Raw genomic sequence first — 12,576 nt, 5'->3', positions numbered from 1 at the left:
GTGGCCAGGATGCAAAGCACAAATTCAAGGTTCCTACTCATTAGGTGTCCTGGGTAAAAATAGCAGGCATTGATGCTGAGTGAAATACATGCCATCAAGGCTGGAAAAAGTATTACAAATTAATTTTGATAGCCCAGCTGAATGGAAATTATTGCCTGCATGAGGTTGAACAATCTGGATAGAATTATCGTTGAGTGTCTTGTTACACACCAGATGTCTGGAATGTGTATTACACACGGATCGTCTTTCATTTTTAGACTCTGAGTCGCAATCCTTTGTCTTCCTATTGATTTTTTTTTTTTTTTTTTTAATAATATATTTATTGAAGTTTTCAAATAAAGCATATATTAGATAAGCACAACTTATCATTGTCCATTTAACATCTCTCAATTGTTACATGGGACTCCCCCACACCTCCCGCATACACTTACATCATTATTAAATTAATTTCAAACAAATTATCATTTAACTCATCTTAATTAATAATCTTAATTTGGTTTGACATATAATTCAGCCTTAAATCTAATTTAATGGTAGACAATTGTCTGCACTGGCATCCAATTCAACACTCAGCCAAATTACAATATTTTTGTAAATAAATCTTAAATTTCCTCCAGTCTTCTTCCATCCTTTCTTCTCCCTGGTCTCGAATTCTGCCGGTCATCTCGGCTAATTGCATGTAGTCCATCAGTTGCATCTGCCATTCTTCCACAGTGGGTAGCTCCTGAGTTTTCCAATTCTTGGCAATTAATATTCTTGCTGCTGTTGTTGCGTACAAAAAGAATGTTCTGTCCTTTTTTAACACACTCTGGCCGACAATACCCAGGAGAAAGGCCTCTGGTTTCTTAGTAAAGGTGTATTTAAACACCTTTTTTAATTCATTATATATCTTCTCCCAAAAGGCCTTCACTCTAGGGCAGGTCCACCAGAGGTGAAAAAATGTTCCTTCATTTTCCTTACATTTCCAACATTTGCTATCAGACGAATGGTATATTTTAGCCAGTTTAACAGGGGTCATGTACCATCTATACATCATTTTCATCACATTTTCCTTCAACGCATTACATGCAGTGAAGTTCAGCCCAGAGGTCCACAACCTTTCCCAATCTTCAAACATAATATTATACCCAATATCCTGCGCCCATTTTATCATTGTTGATTTTACCATTTCGTCATGTGTGTTCCATTTCAGCAGCAAGTTATACATTCTTGAAAGTACCTTAGTCTTAGGTTCTAACAGTTCAGTTTCTAATTTTGACTTTTCCACTTGGAATCCTAACTTTTTGTCATTTTTAAACACTTCTTTAATCTGAGCATAGTGTAACCAGTCTCGCACTTTGTCTCTCATCTTTTCTAAACTCTGCAATTTCCAGTTGTCACCATCCTTTTCTATTATCTCCCAATATTTTGGCCAGTTGGCCTCCATATTGGCTCTTTTCCGAGCCTTAGCCTCCAGGGGTGACAGCCACCTCGGAGTTTTATTCTCCAGTAAGTCTTTATATTTTGTCCAGACATTAAAAACTGATTTTCTGACAATATGGTTCTTGAAGGCCTTATTTATCTTAGCTTTATCATACCATAAATATGCATGCCATCCAAACGCATTATTAAAACCTTCCAAATCCAAGACATCCGTATCTTCAAGAAGTAACCAATCTTTTAACCAGCAGAAAGCTGCAGCTTCATAATACAACTTTAAATCTGGCAGGGCAAAGCCCCCTCTTTCTTTCGCATCTGTTAATATTTTAAATTTGATTCTGGGCTTTTTGCCCTGCCAGACAAATTTAGAAATATCTTTCTGCCACTTCCGGAAACACTCTGTCTTGTCTACAATCTGCAGTGTCTGAAACAAAAATAACATTTTTGGCAATACATTCATCTTGATGGCAGCTATTCGGCCTAACAAAGAAAGTTTTAGTCTTGACCAACTATCCAAGTCTCTCTTAATCTCTGACCAACATTTTTCATAATTATCTTTAAATAAACTCAGATTTTTTGCTGTTATGTTTACCCCTAGGTATTTAACTTTTTTAACCACATTTAGTTCTGTCTCTTTCTGAAGCTGTTCCAACTCAATATCTGTCACGTTTTTCCCCAAAACTTTAGTTTTTTGCTTATTTAACTTAAATCCTGCCACTCGACCAAAGTTTTGAATCAGTTGTAGTACTCTTTTCAAACTAGACTCCGGCTCCTGTAATGTCAGAACTAGGTCATCTGCAAAAGCTTTAAGTTTATATTGTTTCGCTCCGACCTGAATCCCTTCCACCAACCGGTCCCCCCTAATCATATTCAGGAGCACTTCCAGAACCGAAATAAACAGTAATGGGGAAATCGGGCAGCCTTGTCGTGTACCTTTTTCAATTTTAAACTCTTCTGTAACCACATTGTTAACTATCAGTTTAGCCTTTTGTTCTGAATATATTGCCTCAATCCCGTTCTCAAACCCCCGTCCCACTCCCATTTCTTTTAAATTCCCCTTCATAAATTTCCAAGATATGTTGTCAAAGGCTTTCTCCGCGTCTATAAAAATTAAAACTGCTTTAGTGTTTATGTTTGTTTGTAAAAGTTCCAATATGTCTATGATGTTCCTTGTGTTAGTAAACATATGTCTGCCCGGGAGAAAGCCTGCCTGGTCTTTATGGATTATCTCACTTAAAACTTTCTTAAATCTTTGTGCCAAAACATCTGCAAATATTTTGTAATCCACATTTAAAAGGGAGATGGGACGGTAATTCTTGAGTTGTGTCTTTTCAGTTTCTGACTTTGGAATCAATGTGATAAATGCTTCTTTCCACGATTCAGGCGCCTTCTTCCCCTCCATTATTTCATTACTGACCTCCAACAAAGGTTGTATCAAATAATCCTTCAATGTCTTATAGTAGTTAGAGGTCAGTCCATCTGGCCCTGGTGATTTGCCCTGTTTCAGACTCAGGATGGCCTGTTCAATCTCTTGTCGTGTTATTTTGCCATTTAAAATTGTTCTATTTTCTTCTGACAGCTTTGCTAATCCATTTCTCTCCAAAAATTGTGTAATCTCTATTTCATCTTGTGGCCCTTGAGTATATAACTTTTTAAAATACCTCTGGAAGCACTTTCTAATCTCTCCCGGGTTCTGAATGTTCCTTCCTTCAACCTCTAAGTTTGTTACTGTATTTAATCTTTGTCTCCTTTTCAACTGCCAAGCTAGCAGTTTCCCACATTTATTTGCCGATTCAAAAGTTTTTTGTTTCATTGTTTTAATCTTCCATTCTATTTCCTGATTTATCAGCTTGGAATATTGCGCCTGATAAAGTTTAATTTCTCTCAGAATCGGTTGGGACTTCGGGTTAGATCTTAACTTCTTCTCCAACTCTTTGATACTTTCCAGAATTTTATCTTTCTTTTCATTTTGCAGTCTTTTCTTTAAGGAATTCTGTTGAATCAAGAACCCTCTCATCACAGCTTTACTTGCATCCCAGATAGTTCTTTTTTCCACCGTAGTGTTCAAATTAATCTCAAAATAATCCTTTAAGGTTTTTTGGGCCTTCTTTACAATTCTTTGGTCTCTAAACAGGCCATCATTCATCTTCCATCTAAAGGAGCCGATTGGGATCAATGTCATATCCATTCTCAAGGCGTTATGGTCGGAGCATGTTTTGGGGCAGATTTCCACCTTCCTCACCTTAGGTGCCAGACTTCTAGTTATCCATATTTGGTCGATTCGTGTCCAAGTCAGTTGAGCTTCAGAAAAGAATGTTCCTTCTCTTCCCAGGGGGTTTCTAACTCTCCAGATGTCAACCCAGTCCATATTGTCAGTCATTTCAAAAAAGGTCTTAGGTAGTCTTCCCTCTTTAGTAATGTTCTGGTTCTGTGACTTATCCATATTTGTTGATACGACCCCGTTCATGTCCCCCATCATGATGACGTTGTTGTAATCCAGATAATCCAGCATGGTCTCGTGCAACTTCTTATAAAAATCCGATTTTCCTTCATTTGGAGCATAAATTCCTAATATCAAAATTTTTTCTCCTTGATACTGTACTTCTATTGCGAGGATTCTTCCACTTTCATCTTTAAAGAGAAATTTTGGTGAAAGGCTCTCTTTTGCATAGATCACTACACCTCTCTTTTTAACTGTATCCGATGATATAAATTCTTGACCAAGCCTTTTATTTATTAACACCTTTCTATGGAGCCTAATCACATGTGTTTCTTGTAAGCATATAATGTCCAATTGTTCCTTTTTTAAAATATGAAAAATTTTAGACCTTTTTTCGGGACTGTTACAGCCATTTATGTTCCAGCTCAAAAGCTGCAGAGACATCCTGGATAGGTCTGGTTATTCTTTCTGGGGTGGTACCTTGTTCTCCGGTCCTTGAGGATCCGAGGGGGCGGGCTCCCCTGGAAGTTCTGGCGCTGGCAATCCAAGTCCTTTGTGGAGGTCTTCTCCGTGTGCTCCCAAAAACTTGTCTCTATCTTCCACTGTTTTGATTTTGATCTTTCTCCCTCTGTAGGTAAAGGATAATCCTTGTGGAAACTCCCACCTGAAGATAATTGCGTTGCTTCTCAACAGTCTTGCCAATTCCGTGTAGTTAGATCTAAGGTCCAGCAACTGCTTAGGAATGTCCTTGTAGATTTCAATTCTCTTGCCCAAAATGTCTAGTGACTTTTCGTAGTGCAGGCCCAAAATCTTGTCCCTTTCCTCCTTTGATCTCAGTGTTATCAAACAATCTCTGGGCTTCTCTGTCCTTCTGACTCTGCCAAGCCTGAAAGCAGATACAATTTTAAAGTCTTTTTCCTCTAACTTCCAAAACTTGGCAAATTCCTTAGTTAGAAATTCAATAAAATTATCTTCTTCCACCTCTGGTATTGACCGTATCCTCAAGTTGGTCTCCCTGTTTCGCAGTTCTGTCATCAAAAAGTAAATCTGATGTTCTCCAACTTGTTTGCTGAGTGGTCTTACTTCTTTCTCAAGTTCTTCCAATCTTTGACTAGTATCTTCAGCCAGTTTACGATTTTCACCTACAGCCTCCTTTAATTCTCCAATAGACTGGGCATTCTGTGCAACTTGTCCAGTCAGCTTATTCAAGCTTTCTGTGTTCTGTTCAATTTTAGCTGTATGCAAATCAGCCTTCTTGTCCAGAGCCTCCAGTTTCTCCAAAATTTTCTCCAAGACAGAGCTACTTGTCCCTGAAGCCATATCTCCCAGGTGCAGCTCCTCTGTCTCACCCTCCCCTGCCTGTATTAGGGAGGCCGCCTCTATGTCTGGAGGCAAAGTGGAGGGCAAGGCCGGCACAGAAGATCTACGCTGTGAGGCTGCAGATAAAGTTAGAGTTGTTTGTTTAGTCCTTCCTCTTCTCCTTGCGCCACTCATTCCAAAGTTATCTGTAATCCAAGGTCAATCCAAGTTGTTCCCATGAGAAAGCAGAGTCCCAGATACAATAGTCAAACAGAGGCCGGGAAAGGGAAAGTAAAACAAAGTCACTGCTGTAAGTCCAAAATCCTCTAGAGGGAGCTTAATACGTCTTCAGGGAAAAGATCAAATCCAAGTTAAACTTATAAATTTAAATCCATGTCCATCGCCTCCACAATGTATTATTTTTAGCAGAGTAAAACTTAAAGCAAAACAGTGTTTCTTACAGTGCCTTGACTGCAACAGTTTCAAAGTATCCAATTCCAACTCAGAATGTTTCAAAACCTGAATTCAATGTATCCAAAGTTGCAAACTGGTGCTCATCCAGGCAGCTCCAGCACCAGAGATTCTTATTTATTTTATAATCCACTGGTGCCACAGAAGAGGGATATCAATGCACCCCGAATATGACCAGCAAAAGTCAATAGCTCAAAGTCTTTCACTCAGAAAACTGCTTTAACAGGGTGCCAGCATTTAGTTAACGCATAACTTTTTGTCTCCACTCCTCCTGCTCTTTGCTTAAAGTTCAGTATAGCGGGAGATGGGCTTCCTGCTTATCCTCACTCCGTTTTCAGCCAGATTTCAACTTTTTAAAAAAGTTTTAAAAGTTTCATAAAATTCTCAAAAAGTTTCAGAAAGTTGACAAAAGTTTCAGAAAGTTTTCAATGTCCAAATTTACTCACGGGTTGTAGTTTCCAAAGTTCAGAAAAGTTGCAGGAAGAAAGGACAGCGCTGACCGGCAACAGCAACGCGGCTTCACTTCGCTGTTTGCGCAACGACCCACAGCGCCGCTACCCCCTCCGCGATCCGGAGCCCCTTACGGGGTCCCTTCAGCGTTTTGGGGGCTGCTTCTGGCGCCCGCCGGGTCCCGAGACCACAGGCTTCTGCCACCTGTGGTTTTCCTGAATGGGTCTCCGCTTCGCCGTAGCGGACGACCCGTTTACAGCGGAGCTCCCTTCTCCTTACTCGGAGAAGGCAGCCATTACCGGTCGCGCCGCCTCCGGAAGTCCTTCCTATTGATTATACTCTTTAGATGCATATATGGTCGCTACATCCCAAGACAAAAATGTATTCATTTAAGTACATCTCCTTTTATGAGATGTTCTTAAACTTTTAATTTATGCTGTATCTTATTCCCCCGCTAAGACAATATATATAAGTTCACGGCTGTTCCAATAGAGTTCCAGACCACAGTGTTAAAGAGTTAACAGTCACAACACAGCAGGAGTCAGTCATGCTGAAATCTAAGGAACTTAAATATCTAACTCTCTTTAGCACCACTGATTTCAGTGGACCTCGGGAACGTCTAAGGTGAGCGGAGGAAGGCTTCAGAAGAAGAGTTTTGAAGGAGCTTTTCAGGCTCCCCTGATCAACAATGTCTGCAAACACGGTTTTGGCTGAGCTGGGTTTTTACCTGCTCCATACCTGATGTCGTTTATGAAATAATAATAATAATAATAATAATAGTTCAGCAGCTACACAATTAAAAGTTGCCCAGGGGCTGAAAAGCTGCCCACACGTGACATCTGCACAGGTAAGAACAAACAAACAAACACCCTTCAACTTACCTACTGTGATGTTTCCTGTTTTTGTTTTAAGGGTTGTGTCTCCTGCAAAAAAATTAAAACAGTAGTTTGAAGCTTGGTGTACGATGGTTTTAATTCGCACAGTAAATCAGCAAGATGTTGAGTGGTCCTGAGGCCAATTATCAGGGCCAGCCCATCCATGAGGCAAGGCGAGGCGACTGCCTCAGGTGACAGGATCCACGGAGGCAGCAGATCCTGAAGCAGATCTTTATTGCCCCCTTGTTGCTGTTGCAAATCTTCACTCACTCCTTCTTCCCTGGCGGGTAAGGAGACACCGTTTTTCCTCAGGTGCTAAAATGTCTTGGGGCAGCCCTGCTAACTGTAAATCCCCTCTTATTTGCAATGTGCTGACACACCAAAGCAGAAATTAATGCCATCTATAGTCTGTCTTTTTAAACATTTTACAGAGGTGGCTTATATAAAAAAAAGAGCAAAGAATACTGTTCCCCAAAATATCCAGAGCTGATAACTATTTCATTTTGGACCAACCCACTCACCCCTGCCCAATTGTTTTACATGGAGGGGGAATAGTGATTGGAATGACTTCAATACCACCCTTTTTATGGATAGTCCCAAACAGTGTACACAACAGATTACTAGCAAGTTACAAGAAATACATCTCTCAGCAAATAATGGAAAATATTTTCCAGATTGTGAACATGTAGAGTTGGTGACATTTTCCCACTCCCCCACCTCAATCTGTGTTCCTTCATGTTATTCCGCAGAATTGCATTTTGCTTAACTTTCCATCTGAAGATGAATCGCAGTTCTGCAATTTGCCTGGCAAATCCTGGGTAGAAATTGTTCTGATACTCTTGGCTAGTGATAGAGAGAAATGGAGTCTGGGCATCCTTGCCCACCATATCTCCAAGGTGCCACTGTAGTATGGAGCTCTGCATGGTACAGAAAACTCGACTGCAACCAAGACAAATAGCCTAAAATGAAACTATGACACCTAGAATGAAGCAATGGGAGAGCAGGCCCACATCTGCAGCCTTTGTTGTTGTTTAGTCGTTTAGTCGTGTCCGACTCTTCGTGACCCCATGGACCAGAGCACGCCAGGCACTTCTGTCTTCTACTGCCTCCAGGAGTTTGGTCAAACTCATGCTGGTAGCTTCGAGAACACTGTCCAACCATCTCGTCCTCTGTCGTCCCCTTCTCCTTGTGCCCTCCATCTTTCCCAACATCAGGGTCTTTTCCAGGGAGTCTTCTCTTCTAATGAGGTGGCCAAAGTCTTGGAGCCTCAGCTTCACGATCTGTCCTTCCAGTGAGCACTCAGGGCTGATTTCCTTCAGAATGGAGAGGTTTGATCTTCTTGCAGTCCATGGGACTCTCAAGAGTCTCCTCCAGCACCATAATTCAAAAGTATCAATTCTTCAGTGATCAGCCTTCTTTATGGTCCAGCTCTCACTTCCATACATCACTACTGGGAAAACCATAGCTTTAACTATACGAACCTTTGTTGGCAAGGTGATGTCTCTAGAATCAACCAAATAAGTCACAGCTGTACCCCTGAGCCTTGCCTGTTTGTGGTGACCACATGACTCCTATTAATTCAGTGCAATGCTTATGTGTGGCAAGTAAATGCTGAATGTTACCAGCGTCAGATATCTGGTGAGATGGCTATAAATCGTCAGTTTTAAGCATCCTGGCAAGATTTCATGCTTCAAAATAGCAAGCAATTAAAACCAGCGGAACTGAAAGCTGCCTTCGCTTGGCATGTAACTAGCTCATCTGCAATTCTGTCCAGAATCTTGTCTTACCAGGAGCAGAGCTAATGGATTTGTATCACTGAGCTGGCCAAATCTGTATTCTGCTTTCATGGTACAAAGTGGTGTCTGACAGCTGCTCTGGGACATAAAGGGATTCTGGGAAACAGGAGATAGGGTTATGTGCGTTCAGAAGAGAGTCCATCTCCTCCTGTCTTCTGGTTTGCAGAGATTTCTTGTAAATAAAAGGGAGGGAGCGTGGAAAAGCTCTTAGCAGAAATCTACCTATTATAGGCAGAAAATGAAGTGCTGTACTTCTGCAGGATTCCTGATTGCACCAATGACCCTAATATGTTGATCTGGCTTCCAATTCCACTTCTACTTCCTTGATTTATGATCCCACCTGTGTTCTTCCTTATTGCGAAACTTTCTCGCTATGTTATTACACTGTGATCTATCCCAGCCTCCTACTGGGTTTCATAATTTAAGGCACAACTCGCCCCACTTCCAGAGACTTCCAAGATGTGATGCATTTAATATTTCAAGGCTTCTTGTAGCCCTGTACTTTCAAGGTCCAGCAGTGGTTTTGAGCCCTCCTAAACTATTTTAAAAGGTCTTGTCATGCGTTTTTTAATCTGTCCTATGGCTTAACACTCCCCACTTGGAAGCTGCTTAGGGTGGGGGGGAAGGGATGTTTTTGTGTGACATCGTGCAGCCTTGGGTCACAAGCATTCAAATATGCCTCCCATGCGTGGTGCCCTGCCCAGGGAGGTGCAAACAACCTTGGGTATGGAAAAGAATGAGAATCCTGAATCAGCCAGGCAGAGTAGCTGGTGGGATTGGAGTGCCAGGATACCAACCACCCCTAGGTTTGCAACCTCCTCCAATAAGGTCTGGTGCCCAACTAACTCCTCCGGAGTAGCAAACTTGGTGCCTTCCAAATGTTATTGGACTCCAACTCCCATCAGCCCCAACCAGCATGGCCAATGATAACAGATGATGGGAGGTGTAGTGTGGCAACATATGGAAGATATCCCATCGGCTATGCCTGGCTATCTATGCCATGTGGAAAGCTTTAGAGGCCTAGAGATTCATACCTCTCCACTCCTCTGCTAAGTCTAACCATCTGCATTCAAGTTGTGGCCAGGATGGAGCACAGTTCATGAGGTCCTTGCAGGGTGGGAGCTGTCTCAGGAAGTCAAGGCCTTTACCCAACAGCTCTGAAGTCCTTGCTACTAGGTCCACTCCCTGGGACTTTTAGAAACCTCCATCCCAGTCCATGCTCTAGTCACTACTTGAAGCTAGGGTCATGACACAAATGTTCCTGATCACATGGAGGGTCTACGCATAGATGCATACATTGACACTTGTATGGAGATGCTCTGTATTCAGGGCCTTTCATCTACTAAGAAGACCTCACAATCTCTTCATGGACAGTTATTTCACAGAAGTGTTTTGAGTAGGATGTAACATTTCAGTTTCTTCTGAACATTAGTTCAGTTTCTGATCCTGTATGTAGGTCTCAGATTCAGACTGTGATCCCAAAGCAGACTGTGCCCCTGTCAGGAGCTCAAATAAGAGGGCCTTTGGATTCATTTAAGCGGCCACAGAACTACAAGTTACAGCATCTGCCTAGGAAGCAAGTATCCTCAAGTCTGGCCCTGCCCTTCCTGGCTAGCCAATGGCCTTTCCCAGACAGGAAGGACTTCCTGTTTCATAGAATCACAGAACAATAGAATAGTAGAGTTGGAAGGGACCTCAGGGGTCATCTAGTCCAACCCTTGGATTGCAGGAATCTAAACCAGATCATACATGACAGATGGCCATTCAACTTCTGCTTAGGAACCTCTGAGGAAGGAGAGTCCCCCACCTCTTGTGGGAGTCTGTTCCACTGTCGAACAGCTCTTACTGTCAGAAAAGTTCTTCCTGATGTTTAGTTGGGATCTCCTTTCTTGACTTGAATCCACTGATTCGGGTCCTAGCCTCCAGGGCAGTGAAGCATTACTGTGTGACCTTTCGATTCGGACTCTTGATTCTTGCTCCTTGGGCCTGCCTACTCATTTGTCCCTCTTTCCTTTCTTACTCTTTGGGCCTGACTTCTGGCTTCACCCCACAGCTCTGACTCCTAGCTACTCCTTGATTTTGGTTTCGGATAATTGCTCTTCTCTGATTCCTGCCTTGCTCTTCAGCTCCAATTCCCCAGCACATCTCCCAGCTCATCTCAGGCTGACGCCTACAGCTCATTCCCAAAGCCAGACCATTTGCTGACAGTCTTTTAGAAAGGCATGTATTCTGTTCTCCACTTTCAAAAACCACATTGTTTTGTAAAAAAATTTTCAGATCTTCTCAAATAAGATTTACCACCTCATTTGGTTTATGGACTTTCTAAAGATTCCCATAAAGAATGAGAAACATTTTAAGATCAACAAAGGTCTCGCAAATCACATTATCTGAAGCAAGTTCAATATGCTGCTTTAGAAGAATTGTGTGGTCATATAATTGTTCCAGCAATACCAGTGCTTAATGAAGCCTATAATTTTTATGCTAACCAACCCTCAAATCGAGATATTCTGGGGAGAGGGAAAAGTCGAATTCTAGCCAAATTGTTTATTCTGAACTAGTGCTGACATCCGGGAATTACAGAGGTTGGGCAATGTATCATTGATAAAAACAATTCAAGCTTTCTTCATTTTTGCTCTTTATGAAAACTGGAAGCATTTTTATAAAGCCCACATTTTGTTTATCTGTACATAGTAAGATACAAGTCTAAGTTTCAGGATCAGGCTGAGACAATATTGGTTCCAGAACCTGATGACTATGTCTCTGCTGTGCTATACAGTCGTACCTTGGATCCCAAACACCTTGCAAGTCGAACGTTTTGGCTCCCGAATGCCACAAACCCAGAAGTGAGTGTTCCGGTTTGCAAACATTCTTTAGAACGCAAATGTCTGACACGGGTTCCATGGCTTCTGATTGGCTGCAGGAGCTTCCTGTAGCCAATCAGAAGCCACACCTTGGTTTCCGAACATTTTGGAAGTCAAACGGATTCCGTTCGACTTCCAAGGTATGACTGTATTCTTTGAGTTTCTGACTTGGGATCATCATCAGATGCAAGATTAAATACAGAGGAAGGCTCCAAGATACAAGCCCAATAATCCATCTTGCTTTTAGCCATGATGCGAGAAGCCACAGATATCTACTAATAAGCAAAAACAGAGACATCTGAAAATACTTAGGGCTCCTTCCATTTATGTTGCAAGCACTGCACGGAGAGATGACTCTGAGCTTGTTGGTGTTGTTCCTCCCCACCCCCAGTTCTATGTAGATGGATCTGTGGCTACCTGTCCTACCACTCCCCCAAAAATGCCTAAACTGGTTGATACTTCCAGAAAGATTTAGGGTGGCCCATTAGAGGCCCCATGACACCATCTGGAAGGAATCACCACTCATTGCAAAACTCATTCATTTTCTATTTGCTTTTTCTACAGCGTTTTAATTTCCCATAAAATATGAATACCGTATAATAAACACATTCACAGTGCATTCCTTGGCACATTAACTCTGAAGTAAGTCCTACTCCATTTAGTGGGGTGTATTCTCGGTGAGGTGTATATGACTGCAACTTCAGTATGACTTACTTCTGAGTAGGTATGTATAGGATTGTACTGTCAGAAGTATGTTTCATTTCTGATGACTCTAAAACTTTTTATAGAAAGAACACTTGTTTAAAATAACAGAACGTCCCAATAACATTTCATTAACAGCATTCTGAAAATAAGCATGAAGCAATGTTAAGGTTATCTTGTTTAAACTGGATGCAAATCTATTTGCCTTTTTACTGCACCCTGGAAGAAAAATACAACATATTTTTATAGGAAGTGTTGTAAAA

General features: G+C 41.6%; 1 protein-coding gene across 1 annotated transcript in view; it reads right to left on the bottom strand.

Annotated features, from left to right (window-relative positions):
• The window catches only part of FAM185A (family with sequence similarity 185 member A), a 66,076-nt gene that overhangs the window by 40,249 nt on the left and 13,251 nt on the right, over positions 1-12,576 (bottom strand). Inside the window, exon 6 of the mRNA XM_083575310.1 lies at positions 6,961-7,002. Coding sequence (XP_083431436.1) covers positions 6,961-7,002 — 42 coding nt within the window. The remainder of the gene's footprint in view (positions 1-6,960; positions 7,003-12,576) is intronic.

The sequence above is a fragment of the Podarcis filfolensis genome (genome assembly GCF_964270895.1).
Source record: "Podarcis filfolensis genome assembly, chromosome: 10".
Lineage (NCBI taxonomy): Eukaryota > Metazoa > Chordata > Lepidosauria > Squamata > Lacertidae > Podarcis > Podarcis filfolensis.
The sequence above is the reverse complement of the archived record's forward strand: the minus strand, read 5'-3'. Positions and strand labels throughout refer to the sequence as shown.